The sequence below is a fragment of the Pseudophryne corroboree genome, chromosome 7 (genome assembly GCF_028390025.1).
Source record: "Pseudophryne corroboree isolate aPseCor3 chromosome 7, aPseCor3.hap2, whole genome shotgun sequence".
Taxonomy (NCBI): domain Eukaryota; kingdom Metazoa; phylum Chordata; class Amphibia; order Anura; family Myobatrachidae; genus Pseudophryne; species Pseudophryne corroboree.
This window is the reverse complement of record NC_086450.1, coordinates 437,372,382-437,396,178: the sequence shown is the minus strand read 5'-3', so window position 1 is coordinate 437,396,178 and position 23,797 is coordinate 437,372,382. Positions and strand designations below refer to the sequence as shown.

Here is a 23,797-nt window from a genome sequence, read left to right as displayed (position 1 = left end):
ACCGGTGGGCCCCACTGCCTGGGGGATCTCCTCCTCCTCCTCTAGTGATCCGGATCTTGAATTATACATTATACATATGTTACCTTGTACTGCACAGGACTATGGTGTATTCTCTACAGTGCATTGCCAATATTTATCTTGTACATTATCATGCATGCACTAGCAGTATTTATATATTTGTCAAGGGGCCCATCCCATGTACTCACTAATGGTTAGGCAAACCAATGTAGCGGCTGGCCACACCCCCTCTGGAGACTGACCATACCCCTAAACATGGGCCCCTACCACTGCATTCCCCGGTGGGCCCTTCATGCCCCAGTCCGACACTGACTGTATGTGTGAGGGAGATAGATAGAGAGAGGGGACAGCACACCCCAGCTACACAGCCCCATTGAGGCTGTAAGCTGTTATATCACAGTGACGCACCTATGATTAGTCCTTTATGGGACACATAGGATTGTATAGCGGCTCTCCCCCTTTGCTACACCTTGTACCAGTTTTCCGGCGTTTTCTGAGTGTCAGGAGGAGACGTGTGTGCCTGCTGCTGCCCCCCCCCCCCCCCCCAATGGCGCCAGAGCTAGTGTTTTTTATACTGGCAATGTCTCCCAATTAGCTTAAAAACATCACACAATTGCTAGTTTAAGCCACTGCTAGCCAGTGAACACAGCGGGCTATAGCGGGTCCCCCACAGGAGGGTCCCGTATGCCTCACCTGCGTGTCAGCGCGGGGCCCCCGGTTTGTACTCACCACTGTCGTCATCTTCAGGCTATTGTTAGGGATGTGCGGCGTGCTGCGATTGCGACAGATTAGGCGCAGTGCCCCGCTGTACAAACAACCTCTCAAGACGGTAGTCCTGCAGCGAGGGACCGACATGGACACCTTGCAGGGCCGGTGACCGCCTCCCCCCCTCCTCCTCCTCTAACTCTCATGGTGTTAGTATGCTGTTGCCCAAACAGCATACTGAAAATAATAAAAGTTTAAAAGAAACTGAAGAAAACTCTCTGGAGCTGCATCCTCTCCTGAGGGCACTTTTTTGTAAACTGCCTGTGGGAGGGGGCATAGAGGGGAGGAGCCAGCACACCCAGTGAAGAAATTTAAAGTGCACCAGCTCCTTTGGACCCCGTCTATACCCCATCGCACAAAGTCTCCCCATTATCCCTTATGGATGCTATAAAAACGGGAGTGCAGTCGGCGATAAGCTGTTTTTTTTCAAGAGACAGGTGTGATAACTTAGCCACAATCGCATTATCGTGGCTAATTGGACAGCCCCCTAAGTCACTGTTTTCTTGTTTTGCTCATTTCCTTATGTACTTTGTAAGGCGCTGCAGAACCCTTGTTGGCACCATATAAATAAACCATAATAATAATAATAATAATAATAATAATAATAATAATAATAATAATGGTCACTGTGTAAGTTAAACTTCACTCAGAGCGCTTCATCATATCCAGGTGAGGCTCACTATCACTGACCCTTGTATATTTCATATATCAATATTCAGCACAAATAAAACAAGCACTATATAGTCTAAGTAATCACATATAAAAATGCCATTTATCTTGCAGCAGTTATAACGTGATTGCAGACTGCAATTTATGTTGAAAAAGCAAAACATGAATATGCAATGCAATGACTAAGTATGACTTGTGCATCAGTACCGAACAGCCAGAACCGCCATCTCTTCCTTCTAACATCTGTACAAACGGCTTTTTTATGCCACGTTTTACTATAAACCGCGCAGTGCTGAGAACCCAGTGCAAGTGGTATAGGCCTACACAGAGACTATACTATTCAAATGGGGGGGAATTCAATTAGTTGTGTTTGCAAAAGGCGTTAAACTCGCACACTACGCCTTCATGCACGCACCCGAGATTTGCACAATTCAATTAGAAATTACAATTCTCACTATTCTTGCAAATTGTGTCCAAAAAGTGAACTAAGAAAATATTATACAAAAGTGGGAAGACCTTCCTAGACCCCAAAAAAGTGACAACTTCGTTAGCAGGAAAATAAAGAAGACATAAGGAAAGTACTAGACGCTTTTAAAATGTGTCAAATTGTTAATTTGTGTATTTTTTTTTAACAAAAAAGAGAAAATAATGTAAAAAGCTTATGAATTTCATTTAATTGCAAAGGAATTAAACAAAAAATGTAAAAAAAAAAAAAAAAAAAAAAAAGTATAAAAATAAAACAAATTTGATTTGGAGGTAATTTGAAGCCACTTAATTTTAAAAAAAACCTAAAAAAAAATGTCTCAAAACAATTTTTCAATTTTCCATTTAAATAAATACTTTAATTAAATTTGGGGTGCATAACGGGGTTTGTTTTTTTTCATTCCCAAAAATTAAATGTACTGTAATTTTAGGCCAAATTGTGCAAATTGAAAACTTCCAAATGCCGTAATTAGTCATTAGGGAGGGTGTCCAAGGGGTTCTGAAGCAAGTCCTGACATTTTTACTTTATAATAAAGATTTTCCCTACCTTTTCACCTGCTCGGGGGTGTGAAAAGGGAATGCAAGTTTAAAATTGAAATGCAAATATAATTTGCAATGCAAATTTGCCGTGAATTCGCCTTGCGGGAACAATCTCTCACATAACTGAATTCCCACCAATGAACTGAATACGTTGGGCAGATTTGGATAGTCTCTCCCCACAGTTAGATAGTACCCCCATACACCACAAAGCTAATTATTGGTAGTCCCTCCCAAGTCTGTCACAAGAGTTCGCTATGTGAAAGCCAAGGCAGGGAAAATAAGGATGCAACCCCACAAGAGAAATTAATTTGGTGGGCAATTATAAACTGGCCTGGAAGTGGCTGGGGGGCAGATTTATTAAGCCTGGAGAAGTGATAAAGTGGAAGGTGATAATGCACCAGCCAATCAGCTCCTATCAAGTCACAGGCTGGGTTTGAAAAAATAAGAATTTACTTACCGATAATTCTATTTCTCGGAGTCCGTAGTGGATGCTGGGGTTCCTGAAAGGACCATGGGGAATAGCGGCTCCGCAGGAGACAGGGCACAAAAAAGTAAAGCTTTTACCAGATCAGGTGGTGTGCACTGGCTCCTCCCCCTATGACCCTCCTCCAGACTCCAGTTAGGTACTGTGCCCGGACGAGCGTACACAATAAGGGAGGCAATTTGAATCCCGGGTAAGACTCATACCAGCCACACCAATCACACCGTACAACTTGTGATCTAAACCCAGTTAACAGTATGATAACAGAAAGAGCCTCTTAAAGATGGCTCCTTAACAATATAACCCGAATTTGTTAACAATAACTATGTACAGTATTGCAGATAATCCGCACTTGGGATGGGCGCCCAGCATCCACTACGGACTCCGAGAAATAGAATTATCGGTAAGTAAATTCTTATTTTCTCTATCGTCCTAAGTGGATGCTGGGGTTCCTGAAAGGACCATGGGGATTATACCAAAGCTCCCAAACGGGCGGGAGAGTGCGGATGACTCTGCAGCACCGAATGAGAGAATTCCAAGTCCTCTTTTGCCAGGGTATCAAATTTGTAGAATTTTACAAACGTGTTTTCCCCCGACCACGTAGCTGCTCGGCAGAATTGTAATGCCGAGACCCCTCGGGCAGCCGCCCAAGATGAGCCCACCTTCCTTGTGGAATGGGCCTTAACAGATTTAGGCTGTGGCAGGCCTGCCACAGAATGAACAAGTTGAATTGTGTTACAAATCCAACGAGCAATCGTCTGCTTAGAAGCAGGGGCACCCAACTTGTTGGGTGCATATAGTATCAACAGCGAGTCAGATTTTCTGACTTCAGCCGTCCTTGAAATGTATATTTTTAAGGCTCTGACAACGTCCAACAACTTGGAGTCCTCCAAGTCGCCAGTGGCCGCAGGCACCACAATAGGTTGGTTCAGGTGAAACGCTGATACCACCTTAGGGAGAAAATGCGGACGAGTCCTCAGTTCTGCCCTATCCGAATGGAAGATTAGATAAGGGCTTTTATAAGATAAAGCCGCCAATTCAGATACTCTCCTGGCGGAAGCCAGGGCCAGTAACATAGTCACTTTCCATGTGAGATATTTAAAATCCACCTTTTTCAATGGTTCAAACCAATGGGATTTGAGGAAATCTAAAACTACATTTAGATCCCACGGTGCCACCGGAGGCACCACAGGAGGCTGTATATGCAGTACTCCTTTAACAAAAGTCTGTACCTCAGGAACTGAGGCCAATTCTTTTTGGAAGAATATTGACAGGGCCGAAATTTGAACCTTAATAGATCTCAATTTGAGACCCATAGACAATCCTGATTGTAGGAAATGTAGGAAACGACCCAGTTGAAATTCCTCCGTCGGAACACTCCGATCCTCGCACCACGCGACATATTTTCGCCAAATGCGGTGATAATGTTTCGCGGTGACTTCCTTCCTTGCCTTAATCAAGGTAGGAATGACTTCTTCTGGAATGCCTTTCCCTTTTAGGATCTGGCGTTCAACCGCCATGCCGTCAAACGCAGCCGCGGTAAGTCTTGAAAGAGACAGGGACTCTGTTGTAGCAGGTCCCTTCTCAGAAGTAGAGGGCACGGGTCGTCCGTGACCAACTCTTGAAGTTCCGGGTACCAAGTCCTTCTTGGCCAATCCGGAGCCACTAGTATTGTTCTTACTCCTCCTCACCGTATAATCTTCAATACCTTTGGTATGAGAGGCAGAGGAGGAAACACATATACTGATTTGTACACCCAAGGTGTTACCAGTGCGTCCACAGCTATTGCCTGTGGATCTCTTGACCTGGCGCAATACTTGTCCAGTTTCTTGTTGAGGCGAGACGCCATCATGTCTACCATTGGTCTTTCCCAACAGTTTATTAGCATGTGGAAGACTTCTGGATGAAAACCCCCCTCTCCCGGGTGAATATCGTGTCTGCTGAGGAAGTCTGCTTCCCAGTTGTCCACGCCCGGGAAGAACACTGCTGACAGTGCTATTACGTGATTCTCCGCCCAGCGAAGAATCTTGGCAGCTTCTGCCATTGCACTCCTGCTTCTTGTGCCGCCCTGTCTGTTTACATGGGCGACCGCCGTGATGTTGTCCGACTGAATCAACACCGGTTTTCCTTGCAGGAGTGGTTCCGCCTGGCTTAGAGCATTTTAGATTGCTCTTAGTACCAGAATGTTTATGTGAAGAGACTTTTCCAGGTTCGTCCATACCCCCTGGAAGTTTCTTCCTTGTGTGACTGCTCCCCAACCTCTCAGGCTGGCGTCCGTGGTCACCAGGATCAAATCCTGTATGCCGAATCTGCGGCCCTCCAATAGATGAGCCTTTTGCAACCACCACAGAAGATATACCCTTGTCCTTGGCGACAGGGTTATTCGCAGGTGCATCTGAGGATGCGACCCTGACCATTTGTCCAACAGATCCCTTTGGAAAATTCTTGCATGGAATCTGCCGAATGGAATTGCTTCGTAAAAAGCCACCATTTTTCCCAGGACTCTTGTGCATTGATGTACAGACACCTTTCCTGGTTTTAGGAGGTTCCTGACAGGTCGGATAACTCCTTGGCTTTTTCCTCGGGAAGAAAAACCTTTTTCTGAACCGTGTCCAGAATCATCCCTAGGAACAGCAGACGTATCGTCGGAAAACAGCTGCGATTCTTGGAATATTTAGAATCCAGTCGTGCCGTCGAAGAACTACTTTAGATAGTGCTCTTCCGACCTCCAACTGTTCTCTGGAACTTGCCCTTTTTAGGTCGTGCAAGTAAGGGATAATTTAGATGCCTTTTTTCTTTGAAGAAACATCTTTTCGGCCATTACCTTGGTAAAAAGGCCCGGGGTGCCGTGGATAATTCAAACGGCATCGTCTGAAACTGATATTGACAGTTCTGTACCACGAACCAGAGGTACCCTTGATGAGAAGGACAAATTTTGGACATGGAGGTAATCCTTGATGTCCAGGGACACCATATAGTCCCCTTTTTTCCGGTTCGCTATCACTGCTCTGAGTGACTTTATCTCGATTTGAACCTTTTATGTAAGTGTTCAAAACATTTTAGATTTAGACTATGTGTCACCAAGCCGTCTGGCTTCAGTACCACAATATAGTGTGGAAAAATAATACCCTTTTCCTTGTCGTAGGAGGGGTACTTTGATTATCACCTGCTGGATATACAGCTTGTGAATTGTTTCCAATGCTGCCTCCCTGTCGGAGGGAGCCGTTGGTAAAGCAGACTTCAGGAACCTGCGAGGAGAAGATGTCTCGACTCTCCAACTCTTGAGACTACCCCCCCACCTTGAGTCCGCTTGCACGGCCCCAGCGTCATGCTGAGGACTTGGCAGACGCGGTGGAGGGCTTCTTTTCCTGGGAAAGGGCTGCCTGCTGCAGTCTACTTCCCTTACCTCTATGTCTGGGCAGATATGACTGGCCTTTTGCCTGCATGCCCTCATGGGAAAGGAAAGATTGAGGCTGAAAAGACGGTGTCTTTTTTAGCTGAGATGTAACTTGGGGTAAAAAAGGTTGGATTTCCCAGCTGTTGCTGTGGTCCCCAGGTCCGATGGACCGACCCCCAAATAACTCCTTCCCTTTATACAGCAATACTTCCATCTGCCGTATGGGATCTGTATCACCTGACCACTGTCGTGTCCCTGACATCTTCTGGGAGATATGGACAACGCACTTATCTTGATGCCAGAGAGCAAATATCCCTCTGTGCATCTCACATACATATATATAGAATGCATCCTATTAAATGCTCTACATGAATAAAATATTTTCAGTCAGGGAATCCGACCAAGCCAACCCAGCACTGCATCTCCAGGCTGATGGCGATCGCTGGTCGCAGTATAACCACCGTATGTGTGTATATACTTTTTAGGATATTTTTCCAGCTTCCTATCAGCTGGCTCCTTGAGGGCGGCCGTATCTGGAGACGGTAACGCCACTTGATAAGCGTGTGAGCGCCTTATCACCCTAAGGGGTGTTTCCCAACGTACCCTAATTTCTGGCGGGAAAGGGTATAACGCCAATATTTGCTATCGGGGTAACCCTACGCATCATCACACACTTCATTTTATTTTATCTGATTCAGGAAAAACTACAGGTAGTTTTTTCACTCCCACATAATACCCTTTCTTGTGGTACTTGTAGTATCAGAAACACGTAACACCTCCTTCATTGCCCTTAACGTGTGGCCCTAATGAGAAATACGTTTGTTTATTCACCGTCGACACTGTATTCAGTGTCCGTGTCTGTGTCTGTGTCGACCGACTGAGGTAAATGTTTTTAAAACCCCTGACGGTGTTTCTGAGACGCCTGGACCGGTCCTAATAGATTGTCGGCCGTCTCATGTCGTCAACCGACCTTGCAGCGTGTTGACATTCTCACGTAATTCTCTAAATAAGCCATCCATTCCGGTGTCGACTCCCTAGAGAGTGACATCACCATTACAGGCAATTTCTCCGCCTCCTCACCAACATCGTCCTCATACATGTCGACACACACGTACCGACACACAGCACACACACCGGGAATGCTCTGACAGAGGACAGGACCCACTAGCCCTTTGGGGAGACAGAGGGAGAGTCTGCCAGCACACACCAAAAACGCTATAATTATATAGGGACAACCTTGTATAAGTGTTTCTCCCTTATAGCATCTTTTATATATATATACAATATCGCCAAAATCAGTGCCCCCCCTCTCTGTTTTAACCCTGTTTCTGTAGTGCAGTGCAGGGGAGAGCCTGGGAGCCTTCTCTCCAGCTTTTCTGCGAGAGAAAATGGCGCTGTGTGCTGAGGAGATAGGCCCCGCCCCTTTTTCGGCGGGCTCGTCTCCCGCTATTTTTGAAGTTAGGCAGGGGTTAAATATCTCCATATAGCCTCTGTGGGCTATATGTGAGGTATTTTTTGCCTCTAATAAGGTTTTTATTTGCCTCTCAGAGCGCCCCCCCCAGCGCTCTGCACCCTCAGTGACTGTTGTGTGAAGTGTGCTGAGAGGAAAATGGCGCACAGCTGCAGTGCTGTGCGCTACCTTTATGAAGACTCAGGAGTCTTCAGCCGCCGATTTTGGACCTCTTCTCTCTTCAGCGTCTGCAAGGGGGCCGGCGGCGCGGCTCCGGTGACCATCCAGGCTGTACCTGTGATCGTCCCTCTGGAGCTAGTGTCCAGTAGCCAAGCAGCAAATCCACTCTGCACGCAGGTGAGTTCACTACTTCTCCCCTAAGTCCCTCGTTGCAGTGATCCTGTTGCCAGCAGGACTCACTGTAAAGTAAAAAACCTAAGCTAAACTTTCTCTAAGCAGCTCTTTAGGAGAGCCACCTAGATTGCACCCTTCTCGGCCGGGCACAAAATCTAACTGGAGTCTGGAGGAGGGTCATAGGGGGAGGAGCCAGTGCACACCACCTGATCTGGTAAAAGCTTTACTTTTTTGTGCCCTGTCTCCTGCGGAGCCGCTATTCCCCATGGTCCTTTCAGGAACCCCAGCATCCACTTAGGACGATAGAGAAATGACAGTGAGGAGCTGATTGGCTGGTGCGTTATCACCTTCCACTATCACTTCTCCAGGCTTAATAGGGATACGGTCGTTAGGTTGACACAGCTTAGGTCGACAGTCATTAGGTCGACTTGAGTGTTTCACTTTTTTTTTTTTTTTTGGACTTTTTCATACTTGACGATCCACGTGGACTACAATTGGGAACGGTAACCTGCAAGCGAAGAGAGCCATGCGAGGGTGCACTGATTGGGGTTCCCCGTCACTTTACAAACAAAACGACACCAAAGAAAGTCCAAAAACCCATGTCGATCTTTTGACCTGTCGACCCAATGCATGTCGACCCAACGACCTATACCCACTTAATAAATATGCCCGTGTAACCAATTCAGAAAGATAGATGTTTTTTTTTCTGCACTTCCCCAAAACATAAATATACAGCGAATCTGCCCAGACTTGCAAAGCAATGCTCCATTCAGAAACCCCACCAAACTGCCGTATAGTACAAGAGATCCACTTGCTCAAAAAGAGGAGTCCTATTTCTCTCACTCTTCACCACTTTATTTAAATTCATCAGACTATATACCATATTAACCAAAAACTGTACTATCTTTATAGGACAATTGCAAACCAATAAGATAATCATTCCATTTAGCGTCACAAATAATTGCCATGTAACACAAAGCGCACAGGTCCCCAAGAGACACCCACAAAGCCTATAGTTGTGGAATCATTTGCGCTCCCCCCGCAGTGAGTGCTGCCGCTGGCTGCAAGCCCCCTCTGCAGCTGTGGGAGGCCGGAGAAGGAAGATTAGGGGCCCATTTATCATTGAATATTTGCAGATTAAGCCCAGAAAACCCCACTTTTTAGGGTGTTAGCTGCAAATACTTAGCATACCCCAAATGTATGACTGAGGGACCGCAGCAGATATCTCCAATAGCTGCTGTGATCCCTCATAGGTTTTTATGGGTAATGCGACGCTGCCAGATTGGTCCCTGGAGCTACGATATCCCGTTGTAGCCTATGGGCTACAATTTGCACAGTTACCCATGAGACTGTTCCCCTGGAACCTTCCATGGCAATGGCGGCCGCACATGCGCGGACAGCAGGACAGCTCGGGTGCCTCGGTAGAGCTCAGAGCACATCACAAGGACGGCCTCTGAAAGCGGCTGCTCAATGATACATGCCGCCGTAACGATGGCATATATTGCAATATCACGCCCAGATTAGTGACGTGCGGTGGGGTGAGGCAGGTGAGGCAGTGCCTTTCCTGTCATACTAACATTTGTGCCAGAGTTTTTACTGTATAAAGGATATGAAAAATACAAAGAATCTGTTTGAAATATATTCTTTGCATTATTCTAAGAATTTTTATAGCCAAAACTGTGGAGTAAAAAGTCTATGGCAGGTGAGGCAGTGCCTTACCTGTGTATCTTTTCATCACATCTCTAATCAAAACTCACAAAATTTTCAGGAGTTTATACTGCTGCACCTGTGTATAATGCCCACATGTGCCCTTTGGCTCATATATTGTATGTAAACGTGGCTCTGGTGCTAGCCAGTGCCTCCTGAGCTATTTAGCTTACCGCACGTTCCTGGCCCAGATTGCGTTGCATATGCAAGTCTTGATAAACGGGACCCTTAAGGTGTGTACACACGGTGAGATTCGGACTTATCCGATTCTCACTGTGCGACGGGGGGACGGTTCGGCACTTAGCCAGTATCGCAAGCACATAATGAGTGTGCTTGCGATCCTGGTTCTGTGCGATTTTGGCTAAGTGTCAATCCTGACTATCTCTTCTATAGAGATAGTCAGGATTGACTTGCCTGCACAGCCTATTTTTTCGGCCGATGCCGACCGCGCGGGGCCGCGCATCGGATCGGGATCACAAGGTGACTGTCACCTTGCGATCTGCACTATCTTTTCTTCCGATTCTGACTATATAGTCAGAATCGGAAGAAAAGATCTTACAGTGTGTACACAGCCTTAATGTAGAAAAGTTAGAACAAATGCTCTTTTATCTCATGTAAATAGAGTGTTAAAAACCAAATGCTGTTGTCATATTCCTTAGCACCGTGTCCGCGGGGAGACTTGCTTAGCACGCAGTCACTGCAGAGGGGCATTTGGAACTCCCTGTATAAATAGTCATAAAAACTTCCAACAACAGACAAAAAAGCAGCTACTGTACTAATTGTATGCGGGCAATAAATCCCACCATGCAATCAGAAGACCTTGCTGAGGCGGTATCCGGTCTTTAGGTCGACTACACTTACAATCTAAAGGGAGGTCCTCACGGAGCGATCGTTGCTTAAAATCTAAGCAATCTGACTAGATTGCTTAGAAATTAAGCACGGATCTCGTGTGTATGCCCCCCAGCGCCGCGCATTGCTATCGCCGGTGCAAGATTGAGCATCAATCTAGCAGGTTGCTCACTTCAGCGCTGTGTGGAGTGAGCATCCCCCCCACCCCCACCTCGCTCAGCACACCTCACGCGGAGTGGTCTGTGATAGATCGCTCAGCACTCATCTCCAGGAGAAATCTCCTGTGTGTACCCCCCCATTAGGTCAACACTCATTAGGTCAACCACAATTGATCAACATGCATTAGGCCAACATGGTCACTAGGGAGACACATGAAAAGGCCGACATGAGTTTGTTTGTTTTTTTAAATTAATTTAAGTTTTTCATACTTTGCGATCCATGTGGACTACGACTGGGAATAGTAACTTGCCCAAAGCATGGCAAGTGAAGCGAGCCATGCAAGGGGACACGGTGCACTAATTGGGGCTCCCAGTCACTTTACAAAGATAACGACACACAAAAATATTTTTATTTTAAAAACCTCATGTCGACCTTTTCCAGGTGTCAACCAATAGTGGTCAACCTAATGATCCTCACCCGCAGAGGCTGCCCTGGTGCTTCCTCTATTGCCAGCCAGACCCACCCCACTGACTGGGGCCAAGTCCCCCAGTCACATGACCAGCACTTTCCTGTCCCACAGCAACCAGGAAGCTTGCACTCTAATCCCAATACAAAACATATCCTAACAACGCTTATTTCTGCAATCTATTTGTCCTGTACTGCAATGATTTATATATATATATATATATATATATGATAGTGTTAACGACACATAACTGGTCTTTAATATAGAATGCACCATATACTCATACTGCAGTCTGTAAGGAACCCCGGGTCACTTCCTGAGCATTGCACACAGCTGTGCTGCGCAGAAGGTAAACAGCAGCCACTATGGGGGGGACAGTTATGTGCGATGCACAGATGGCGGACGCTCATCCAGGGACACACACAGACACCACCACCCACCGCCGCCACAGACACAAGCTCGGGCTATGTACAGACCTGGCCCTGGCGCTGCTCTCCCACCCGCCTCCTGTCACCCGCAGGCTGCAGCAGCTCTCTCCCCACTTAAGTCCTCGGCTTCAGGGCCTGCAGGCTCCGCCCACCGGGTCCGCCCATCGCTGCGGCCACACGAGCAGCCACCCGGAAGCTCGGCGCGCAGGGGCTGCCGGGAGTTGTAGTTCTCATGGGGTGATCATTGTTTCTGAGTCCCTATGGAGCAGTAGGAGGCTGGAGTGCAGCAATGAGCGCTGGCAGGGTGACCAGGAGCAGGAGACGGGTGCTGCTGGGGAACGTCATACAGGAGCTGGGCGCTAAGAGGAAATGTGGGAGCCAGAAGAGGCATGCAGCAGGTTAGACTCACAGGGCACCTTGTATTATTATGCAGGCTTCTGCTACTAGTTCCAGGTGCTTTGTGTGCAGATATGCCTGCCTGGTGTGGGGGCTGCATGCCTGCCTGGTGTGGGGGCTGCATGCCTGCCTGGTGTGGGGGCTGCATGCCTGCCTGGTGTGGGGGCTGCATGCCTGGTGTGGGGGCTGCATGCTCTACCAGCTCACAGCATGACTTGCTGTCCTTATCTATTGATCCCCTATTGTCTGACTCATGGTCTCGCTGATCATCAATGTGTCCATAGAGAATCATCTGATGTTCCTTTGTTGTAAAATGCCCCTTTCTGTAAACTTTTTACTATGTACAGGTGCTGGGAATATAAATGATTTGTTCCCACGTCCTCCCACTTATTAAATAACAAAAAGGGCACGGTAAATGCTAATACAAATTTTAGTACATAACGTAATAATGCATGGAATACCGTTTATGTTCAATTGGTTTTGAATATGATATCGCCCAGATGGCAGCCGTCATTCACCATACATTTGTAGTCTACTGTATGTCTGAAGTTTCGCATCACTCGGTGGGTCATTCCCACCGTTACCACTGCAATTTCTGGCCATATAGAAGGGTGGTCTTCACTTTGCCGGCGGTCGCGCTCCCAACGACCAGCATATCGGCGCCGGAATCCCAACTGCTGGCATACCGACAGTTCTTCTCCCTCTTGGGGGTCCACGACCCTCCTGGAGGGAGAATAGATAGCGTAGTGCAGCAAGCCCGCAAGGGGCTCATTTGCGCTCGCCCAGCTGTCGGTATGCCGGCGGTCGGGATTCCGTCGCCGGGAGCCCGACCGCCGGCATAACATACTACACCCGAACAGAAGCCTTCAGTTCATTAGTGGTTCTTGATCAATGTTTGTAGATCTCAGCTTTCAGATCTCCACACCCCCAAAAAAAAAAGTCACAAGGGGCTAGATCGAGTGAAAGTGCAGGCCCCCCATTGTCACTGCGTAACGAGATCAAGTGCCCTGGAAAAAGTTCTTGGAAAAATTCCATTGGTCCCCTTCCCATGTGAGCGGTGGTCTCATCCTGTTGAAACCACACATCTGTATTTCTAAGTTTGGTGAGTTTCATTTCCAGGAAGTTCTGTAGCATCTCCACATACCGATGGGAAGTTATGCTGGGTACACGCTAGACGATATGTCGCCCAATCCTGTGTAATCGGAGCGACTTATTGGGTACATTGTCTGGTGTGTACCCATGATATGTGCACTCCCGTGGGTCGCTAGCAGCATCCCCCCTTGGCCCTGCTGCAGGGTTGACAGGGAATGTCGCTAGCGATGACTTGCTGCAGGATGCAGCCTGTCACGTGACTCCCCACCTGTCGGACCAGGCGTCGGCAAGTGTGTATACACGTGCGCATACAGGGTCTCCCGTTGGTGGCAGTGTCGGGCTGGGTACACATCGCTATAAGTGTATACCCAGTTTACTGTAACTGTTTGGTTGGGTATGGGTCATTAGGTCGACAGTCATTAGGTCAACCACTATTGGTCGACATGGTCATTAGGTCGACCTAATCAAGGTCGACATGAGGTTTTTTTTTACTTTTTTTGTGTCGTTTTCTTCGTAAAGTGACTGGGAACCCCAATTAGTGCACCGTGTCCCCTCGCATGGCTCCCTTCACTCGCCATGCTTCGGACAGTTTACTATTCCCAATCATAGTCCACGTGGATCGGAAAGTATGAAAAAGATCAAAAAATGGGGGGGGGAAATGTGAAAACCGCATGTCAACCTTTTTCCATGTCGACCTAATGCATGTCAACCAATAGTGGCTGACCTAATGACTGTCGACCTAATAATCGTATCCCGTTTGGTCTTCCTTCTCAAAAAATGAAGGGCCATAAACAGTCAAATCTGCAACAATGCACCAAACAGTGAGCGGCTGTGAAGAGTCCTTTCATGTCGTCCCTATAATCACTTAGACACTGGCAGCTATGAATTAACGATATGAACAGTAATGATACAATATATCGTTCATATCGGCCAGTTTGTATGGATGAACCATGCGCGCACCCGCGGGTCGTTCTCGTTTATCCATCATCTACCGAACATGCAGCTCAATGTTAACAATATCTTTGAGCTGCTTGTTTGGGGAGTGCGGGGGATGACGTCACTGAACGATAGCGTACATCGATATCGTTCAGTGTGTATGCACTGGCGATCTCCCCTAATTAGCAATCGGCGATATAGTGCTGAGGTCGCCCACTGTGTACCCCGGCTTAAGTCTAATGAAGCTGAGTAGGATTGTTTTCCGCCCAATAGCGAAAATTCTGTTTGTTAATGTAGCCACACAAGTGAAAGTCGCTTCCCGGCAAATGATGCAAAACGTCAGGCCACCGAATGGACAATATCGAATTCAAAACCAATTGAAAATAGTGTATTCCATGCACTGTTACATTATATACTACATTTTTGAATAGTATTTACCTTGGGGCTAATTCTGAGTTGATCGCAGCAGCAAGTTTGTTAGCAATTGGGCAAAACCATGTGCACTGCAGGGGGGGCAGATATAACATTTGCAAAGAGAGTTAGATTTGGGTGGGTTATTTTGTTTCTGTGCAGGGTAAATACTGTCTGCTTTATTTTTACACTGCAATTTAGATTTCAGTTTGAATACACCCCACCCAAATCTAACTCTCTCTGCACATGTTACATCTGCCCCCCCTGCAGTGCACATGGGGGGTCATTCCGAGTTGTTCGCTCGTTATTTTTTTGTCACAACGGAGCGAATAGTCGCTAATGCGCATGCGCAATGTCCGCAGTGCGACTGCGCCAAGTAAATTTGCTATGCAGTTAGGTATTTTACTCACGGCATTATGAGGTTTTTTCTTCGTTCTGGTGATCGTAATGTGATTGACAGGAAGTGGGTGTTTCTGGGCGGAAACAGGCCGTTTTATGGGAGTGTGTGAAAAAACGCTACCGTTTCTGGGAAAAACGCGGGAGTGGCTGGAGAAACGGGGGAGTGTCTGGGCGAACGCTGGGTGTGTTTGTGACGTCAAACCAGGAACGAAACTGACTGAACTGATCGCAGATGCCGAGTAAGTGTGGAGCTACTCAGAAACTGCTAAGAAGTGTCTATTCGCAATTCTGCTAATCTTTCGTTCGCAATTTTGATAAGCTAAGATTCACTCCCAGTAGGCGGCGGCTTAGCGTGTGCAAAGCTGCTAAAAGCAGCTTGCGAGCGAACAACTCGGAATGACCCCCCATGGTTTTGAACAACTGCTAACAAATTTGCTGCTGCGATCAACTCAGAATTAGGCCCCATGTGTTTTTGTTAACAGTCTGCAGTTTTTTGCCTCACACTGTGTGTGTGTGTGTGTGTGTGCGAGCGCGCGTATGTATGTATGTTATATGTATGTATTATACCAGCTTCAGCTTCTACCCATGTGAGACTGTTAAAAAATATGTATATCTTTTTGAGTTTTCACCATAGGTTGACAAGTTAAATATTAGCTCTTTCTTATAGTTTTTCATAAAAAAACAAAATTAGCACAGGCTCTTAATACATTCGGTTGAGGTGAATTAAGTAGAAGTTTCCTTTACAAAGGCTTGGCTTGTCCCGTACGTAACAATTCAATTTTGTGATGTTGTGTGGGTAAAATAGAGAATTTTTTAATCTTCTACTTAAAAAAATATCCCTTGTGTAGGCACTTTTTATATTACATCTGTCGGTTTAAAAAAAGAACTTCCATTTTTTTTCGCCTAGGTGAAACATTCGGCAGGAGTGAAAAATAGATGGATCGGCAAATCCAAATGTTCTCGCACCTGCGCCGGCAAAAAGGCGGGCCATTTTCACAGATTTTGAGGCATTTTTCGCCAATGCCTTTTCACTAAAAAAAAGGGTAAATTCGATAGCTTCGAAATTGCCGGGGCTAATTGAATACCCTCCTAAATCTCTTAAACTGAAAGGAAAAGTTATTGGGAATTTGGAATAAAATAATTTTCACCTTTACCGCATCCTGCCAATATGCTAGCCTCTATAACATTTCTTTGAGGAGACTTAACTTTCAGTCATGTCCCATTGCACAATTTAGGCGGATTCAAGTTTCTCATTAGCATCATTGGCACACCAACATTCACGGTTATAAGATGTGCAGGCAACACTTAGGTCGACCACTATTGGTCGGCAGTCATAAGGTTGATACGGTTACTAGGTTGACATGGAGAAAGGTCGACGTGCGCTTTGTTTTTTTTAAATCATTTTTTTTACTTTTTCATATTTTACGATCCACGTGGACTACGATTGGGAATAGTAACCTGTTTCAAGCGCAGAGAAGCACCTTGGGGGTCATTCCAAGTTGATCGCTCGCTAGCAACTTTTTGCAGCGCTGCGATCAGGTTAAATCTCTGCAAAACTGCATATGCACCGCAATGCACAGGCGCGTCGTAGGGGTCCAAAGAGGATCGTGCTGGGCAATGGATTTAACGAAGAATCCATTCGCACAGCGGATCGCAAGGAGATTGACAGGAAGAAGCCGTTTGTGGGTGTCAACTGACCGTTTTCTGGGAGTGTTTGGAAAAACGCAGGCGTGTCCAAGTGTTTGCAGGGCGGGTGTCTGACATCAATTCCGGGACCAAAAAGACTGAAGTAATCGCAGCGGCTGAGTAAGTCCAGAGCTACTCAGAAACTACAAAAACTTTTTTGTGCCATCGGCTGCAAAAGCGTTTGCACACTTGCAAAGCGAAAATACACTCCCCCATAGGCGGCGACTATCTGACCGCAGCGCTGCAAAAAGTTGCTAGCGAGCGATCAACTCAAAATGACCTCCCTTGCCCAAAGCATGGCGAGCGAAGCGAGCCATGTGAGGGGACAGAGTGCACTAATTGGGGTTCCCGGTCACTTTACGAAGAATACGACACCAAAAAAAGTTTAAAAAAATGCATGTCGACCTTTTTCCATGTCGACCTAATGATCATGTCGACATAATGCATGTCAACCAATAGTGGTCGACCTAATGACCCAGACACCAATAGCTTATTAAGGAATTCAGCGGGAGCGTGCCCTGCATCTCCTACATTCATGACAGTGTTTATAGAATTGGAAACTCCTCTCCCCAGGACAAACTCTCCAATATATAACTGCTAATAGAGTGAACTTGTTTATTCTTGGTTGCAAGGATCACACGTTGGCATGGCCACAAGTCGCTATCTCTTGCATTGATGATGATGCCAATACATTTTGATTTTTGTTATTGCTCAGCTTTAACATGACTGATCGAGATAAAACAAAGTGCAGGTTATTTCTGAGAGTTTTTAATACAACTTGATGCAGTTTTCATGAAAATCAGTTCAGTAGTTTGTGCGCCATCTTGGAACAAACAGACACAATGGGGGTTATTCAGAGTTGGTAGCAATAGCAAAAACTGCTACCGATAAAATCATATGCTGGGGGCCGCCCAGCAATGCGATCGCAATTCAGTTATGATAACATTGAAAAAACCTCTAAATAGAGGTAGACCCCTGTATATGCAGCCAGGCTACGTAGGCAGGCGCACCACCTCCATGTTTTCTTTTGCAGGATACGCAGGCGACGTCCACCGGGCTGCCCCAAAAACAGCCTTGGCACTCCTGCGTTTCCCGTGCCACTACGTCCCCTCAACCGCCCGCCGCATGTCAATCACTATGCGATTGCAACCTTCCGGGATGCGGTCACATAGTGAAAGCACGCGTAATGCAATCGCGGCACTTGAGCAGACAGACGAAAATCGTCAGTCTGCTGTTTTAACAACATTTCGATCAGGTCTGGATGCCCCACAGTGTTCTTGTTAGTGTGTGTGTGTGTGTGTCCTACAGCAAAATCAATGAAGATTGCCGTTTAGTAAATAGACCCAACCAGCCATATTGGAAGGAGCTGGAGCATTACCCAGCTTAGCAGATCAGTACACTGATGCAGTGAATCAAGCTAAACATGTGATGATACGAAGGCTGCCAGGAATAATTGTTCATGGTTTTTTAGACACTTGCAACTACGGTCAGAGAAGCTGGATAATTCAGTTTCCAAAACTGGTCACACTTTCACAAGCAGGAGATGGGTTAGAGAACTATCTGCAATATTGAAGCTCCAGAGACTCATGTCATGTTGGGGGGGGGGGTCTCTGAATGTTAGCCCCAGCGCAGATGCAAGGGGGAGGGGGAGTGATTACACACCTGTAGAAAAAAAAGGTCATATGTCAAATTTGCTTTCAGGTAGGCGTGAGAAAACTCCTCCTCCAGTACGGAAACGAGTGCAGGTGGAGTACGAGTCCATTGAAGACCCAGAGAAAACGCAGAAGTGGGAGCCGAAGAACTGGAGGGCACAGCTGGAGAACATCAGGGAGATGAGGAGCGGCAGGGATGCCCCAGTGGATCAGATGGGGGCTGAGAAGTGTTTTGATCAGAGTGCCCCCCCAGAGGTAATAGCTTAGTCCCTCACATGTATCTTAGCAACCTCTCACACGCTACTCTTGTCTGCATACTACAAAGGTTTCAAGAATCTTGCAAATTTGATTCAAGTAGAATTCCACCTAGAATCAAAAATGCTTATTTTGGGTGGAGTTCCCTGAGACAACATGAAAAACAAAGTCCAACTTCCCTTTGGCCCAGCATTCACCTGATACATCTTCCCCTTGTGAATACTCCAGCGCCCATTTGCCTGACTCCAGCAATGTTTGCAGCCTTGAGAAGCGGCGCCACTATCACAGGGTGAAAAAGGCCCAGCTTAGTAGGAGAGCATCCTATTGCTGGATTCGTGGAGCTTTCTGAGAGATCCGCAGAATAATATTAACAATGGTCTGATGGAAACACTTGGCTGGCGGAAAGCAGAGCTTTTTATTTTACCTCATCTAAAAGAACTCCACCAAAATTTGTCAATATACCAGTAATTTATACCAGTAATTCTAGTCCTCCTCACCAACATTTGTTCCTTGAGGTCCCGACACTTTTGTGGCTCGTGACTCCTCCAGCTCTCTAGCTGGTGCTGTGTAACCATTTTCATCCTCAAAGGTGGGTCATTGAAGTTTGACCTCTGGTAGCTATATAGCTGTGTACCAGCCAGAATCCTTCTTGCTTTGCAGGTGATACGATACCAGGTGTTGCTGTCCTTGATGCTCTCCAGTCAGACAAAGGACCAGGTGACCTCAGCAGCCATGACCAGGCTAATAGAACATGGCCTGACTGTGAGCCAGATACTGGAGATGGATGAGGAGACTCTGGGGAAGCTTATTTATCCAGTGGGATTCTGGAAGGTAAGATGATAGATATGTACTCTTTGTTTTTGTTTTTTAAATGGACATCTACTTGTCTTCTTCACAGAGAGTCGGCATCCATTTTGTATTCTGCACCAATATAAAGCTGATCTATCCACGAATGCCTCAGTGATATGACTAGCTTTTTGTACGCTCATAGGCTGAGTTCTCATGACAAAATGACTGACTCCTCCCTGAGCAGGGGGGGGGGGGGTTTATATTTGGTGAACCATATTCACAGAACTGGCAAAACTTGTATGGGCAATTTCCGCTCTAGCATCTCCTACATAGCTAAACTTACCTCAATAGTGTGAACTGGGGACAAGTATAATTTTGTTTTCTTACTGCAGAGCAAAGTAAAGTACATCAAGCAAACAACAAGGATCCTACAGGAAAAGTACGGTGGTGACATACCTGATAATGTGGCAGAACTGGTGAAACTTCCTGGGGTGGGACCCAAAATGGCTCATCTGGTTATGGACATTGCGTGGCACAAGGTGTCTGGGATTGGTAAGGTTTAATAATGTGCCTGTGTTGCTACTGTACATGCTGGTTTTGATAACGCGAAGGACGTGGAGCAATGTGAGCTCAGGTGGTGTAACCTATACCAACCAGATGTTTGCGTTCTTTTAGCTAATCTGTAATTGCAGAATCGGATTGATTCCAATTGGTTGCCGTGCTGTTTTCCACATTGTACCATGTTATTTTAACCCCCATGTCACTGTTTAAGCGCATTAAGGGCCTGTTTTCAATTTGTATGGAATTTCACAGCTGCAGAGAAGCTCCTGTGCAACTCCTTACAAATAAAACGTGAATGCAGCAGGAGCCATCTGTAGGAGATAAGACACCTTCTGCGAGATCTGAGTGCCACACCACCGGTCGCCACTCTCGATGCGTACTGAGACTGGCCGTCAATATTCAGTCCGCCGGATCGACGAAGTCTGCCTCCGACGACACAGAGCCTGGGTCTGGCGCACCTAGGAAAACAGGGGGCAATCTCTGCACCACCCAAACATCACAGCATGTCAACCGTGTGCATACCACAAACTATCATTGGGTTTGCGTACAAATCTCAATCAGGCCCTAAGTGCGTATGTTGCCCTCCCCCTCTTCTCTGATATTTCTCTAGGCCCTGGCTAGCTCAGTGGTGTGGACATTTAGTGACTAAGGGGTCCCTGCACATGCAAGTTTTTCGTCATTGTTTTTTCCAGGTGTGGACACCAATGATGTTACGTAGCGGTGGCCTAGTGCAATGCAATGCGCTGGGTGTCGGGCCATCTCTGTTACAAGATGTGCTCTCTGTTGCTTTATTAAACAACACTTCCAGGGCATTACAGTACTTTGCAAAATTATAACTGATAAAGGAAAAATATCTACACCTACTTCTCCCCTCCTGCACCTGGTTTATGACAAAAAAAAAAGGAAAATATATCCATTTTCTTGCTAGTGCCGTCATTCCTAACATATTTCCCTCCATTTATCGGTATCTCACTAGGCATACAATCGGCTCCTGTGCAATTACTGCTCTCCACAAGGTTACGCAGAGCTGCTTCTCATACACTCTTTGTAGGCCTCAACATAAGTCTGCCTCTATACTCCCCTCTCCTCATGTCACAGGGCCAGCAGTGTACATACTCTCTTTCGCAGGTATACAAAATGGGTTTGGTTAGGGATTGCCATTGGTGGGTTATTTATCGATGATCTCCATCGATGGTGCCATTGATGGATAACCTCGATGGTGTAAACCCATCTGGAAGGGAACAATCGATGGTTTTACCCATCGATGGCCACCCCTGCATTACAGTAACATGAAATGCGGGCCAATCAGAGCCCGGGGGCATGTCTTTGTGGGTGTCAGGGGTCAGGGCTAAGCTCCGTGCCCTGACACTTTGAGGGATAGAAAAAATAAATATATACTGTATATATATTTCGGTAGCACTGAACCATCGATGGCGGGAAACCATCTGGTTCTCCCCCATCGATAGTAAAAGTATTTGACATTGGTCATAAACCATTGATGATTTCGAATCATCGATGGTCGATGGCCATCCCTAGCTTTGGTACAGTGGGGTTACCTTTCCCCCTGGCCTCTTGTCTGTGCTGCATCTCCCAGAAGTTGGCTCTCCCTCACGTAGGGCTTCACCTCCTCTTTTCCTTTGTGATTTTAGCCAATTATGTCTCTGCTTGTAACCCTTTCCTTTGACTGGCTGCTGGTGCATTTTCATGGTGGCTTCCCCTTTCTCTTAATATGGGGCTCTTACCGCTCATTTAATGGGATGACACACCCTCCTCCTCTTCACTCACTTGCAGACCTGCTGCACAGTGTTCCCACTCACAAGACAATGGGGGCGACTGTCCTTCTCTTCACCTTGGCTTCCTCATGGCAGCCGCCACGTACCAGCTCCACAGATCACAAAGGGAGTCCAAGATCTCCTCCTCCCTGACTGTGATGTCCTCCTCATTGGCAGTACAAATTAGAGGTGGCCATCAACCATCGACGGTTAGCAACCATTTATGGTGTGATGGCGATGATGAGTGTTTTCACCATCGATTGGAGGACACCGATTGTATAATATGGATGGCTGTCAACCGATGTTAACTGCTGGCCTCATTATACGTATGTGCGGGGCTCCTCCTGCCAATGGTGTAAAATCATCAACCGTCATTGGCAGAGCAGTTGATGGTCATCACTATGACAGATCACACAGAGCTGTATCACTCCGCCACACTCCTCATTCACTGATCACTCCGCTCCTCACTGACACATTACAGATGTACATAAACCATCGGATTTACATACGTATCTGAATTCTGCCACTCAAACTGCATGTGCACTATTCTTGATGACCACAGAAAAGGATGTGGCACTTTCTCACACTCCACATCCTGTTGGATTAGAACAACTCCTATCGTGGTGGGGATACTTGTAAACTATTTTCTCCTGTAGTGTGATGTAAATCATGGATGCTTGCTTCATGTTCTCCTCCTACAGTTCTGATCTCCGCTCTCTGTACCTGCAGCCATGGAGGCGGCGGTGTAACGGGAAGTACAAAATAACCCCCTAATATTTCACGTAACTAAGTTGTACTGTTGGCATGTTGGATTTGTCATTTGTGGACCTTAGGAGAAAGTGTACCTTGTATAACTAGGCCTTACCAGCCTGCACTCTCTCCTCAGGTGTGGACACTCACGTACATCGCATTTCTAACCGGCTAAAGTGGGTGAAAAAGGAAACAAAGACCCCTGAGGACACACGAGTAGCCCTGGAGGACTGGATGCCGAGGTGAGGGTTTTCAGCTTGATGAGGATCAAGTTATAATGCCATCCGCAAACAATACTCTGTGTATAATCTAGAAGCATGACCTTTCCTGCTGTTGCCATACTACAATTACCAGTGAAACCAAAGTGACTCCATTTTGTTATACCACAGACCTGAGTCGAGATGGTGGATTACAAGCCTCATAATCAGGGATTTAGATAGTAAAATGTAAAGGGGGCCAACCTTACCCATAACTTCATGACAACCAGAGGCACGCATCTTGATGGGCCCCACCATCCACATGCCCGTCTCCTTGTCATGCAGTAATGTCTGGAGAATGGAAACGTTGCGGGGACGCGGCTCAGTAATGGTTCCCTGATTGTTTTACGCAGACAAAGGCAAAAAAAGGACCAGTTGCAGACCTACATTTTTTATGTCGTTGATATTTATGTAGAGTGTGTCAGTTTTACTTTTTACATCTGTTTCTATCCATAGGGATCTTTGGAGCGAGATTAACTGGCTGTTTGTTGGGTTTGGACAGCAAGTCTGCCTCCCCGTGGACCCTCAATGCTCTGAATGCCTAAACAGAGACATCTGTCCTGGAGCAAAGAAGAAACGAAGCACCCCTGGACCCTAAAATGGAGAAATGGAGAGGGCACGAGACTACTTGGACATTACAAACTGTACATGTTCCAATCAGGAGTTAGACTACTGTAAAAATTAGGTCACGTTTCTACAAACCTTAGAAGATGCAATTTCTTTACTTTTAGAATGTATATATTTCTATGCTTTCAATAAATGTAACACAGTTTCTCTTTTTCTATCTTATTGTTTTCATTTTGGTGTGATGTAGTTGATTAATGATGATTAATGATGATATTATTGGCAGATCCAGAACTACAGTGGGGGACATGTATCAAACCTTGGAGATAAGAGTACCAGCCAATCAGCTCTTAAAGGACATTTTACAGACTGTTGGGCAGATGTATTAAGCCTGGAAAAGTGATAAAGCAGTGATAAGTGCAAGGTGATAACGCACCAGCCAATCCGCTCCAAACTGTCGATTTACATATTGGAGCTGATTGGCTGATGTGTTTTCACCTTGCACTTATCA

The 23,797-nt window shown here is 46.3% G+C and overlaps 2 protein-coding genes across 6 annotated transcripts in view; one reads left to right on the top strand and one right to left on the bottom strand.

Annotated features, from left to right (window-relative positions):
- The window catches only part of TSC2 (TSC complex subunit 2), a 93,810-nt gene extending 81,876 nt beyond the window's left edge, over window positions 1-11,934 (bottom strand). For all 5 annotated transcript variants that reach the window (XM_063934894.1, XM_063934892.1, XM_063934893.1 and 2 more), the window contains exon 1: window positions 11,815-11,934. The gene's annotated coding sequence lies outside the window, so the exon portion shown is untranslated. The remainder of the gene's footprint in view (window positions 1-11,814) is intronic.
- Window positions 11,935-11,951: 17 nt separating this feature from the next.
- NTHL1 (nth like DNA glycosylase 1) lies at window positions 11,952-23,504 on the top strand. The gene is made up of 6 exons (XM_063934897.1): window positions 11,952-12,164; window positions 18,388-18,593; window positions 19,254-19,424; window positions 19,775-19,934; window positions 22,602-22,707; window positions 23,179-23,504. Exons 1-6 carry the CDS (start codon window positions 12,056-12,058, stop codon window positions 23,318-23,320), a joined length of 894 nt encoding a protein of 297 aa, XP_063790967.1. The 5' UTR covers window positions 11,952-12,055; the 3' UTR covers window positions 23,321-23,504.
- Window positions 23,505-23,797: the final 293 nt, after the last annotated feature.

What these genes read in the sequence shown, in the direction of transcription:
- NTHL1 (XM_063934897.1), top strand. Translation starts at nt 12,056, where the DNA reads ATGAGCGCTGGCAGGGTGACCAGGAGCAGGAGACGGGTGCTGCTGGGG. An exon ending in ATCAGAGTGCCCCCCCAGAG is followed by an intron (nt 18,594 to 19,253) that starts GTAATAGCTTAG and finishes CTTGCTTTGCAG; the next exon opens with GTGATACGATACCAGGTGTT. An exon ending in GCACAAGGTGTCTGGGATTG is followed by an intron (nt 19,935 to 22,601) that starts GTAAGGTTTAAT and finishes CTCTCTCCTCAG; the next exon opens with GTGTGGACACTCACGTACAT.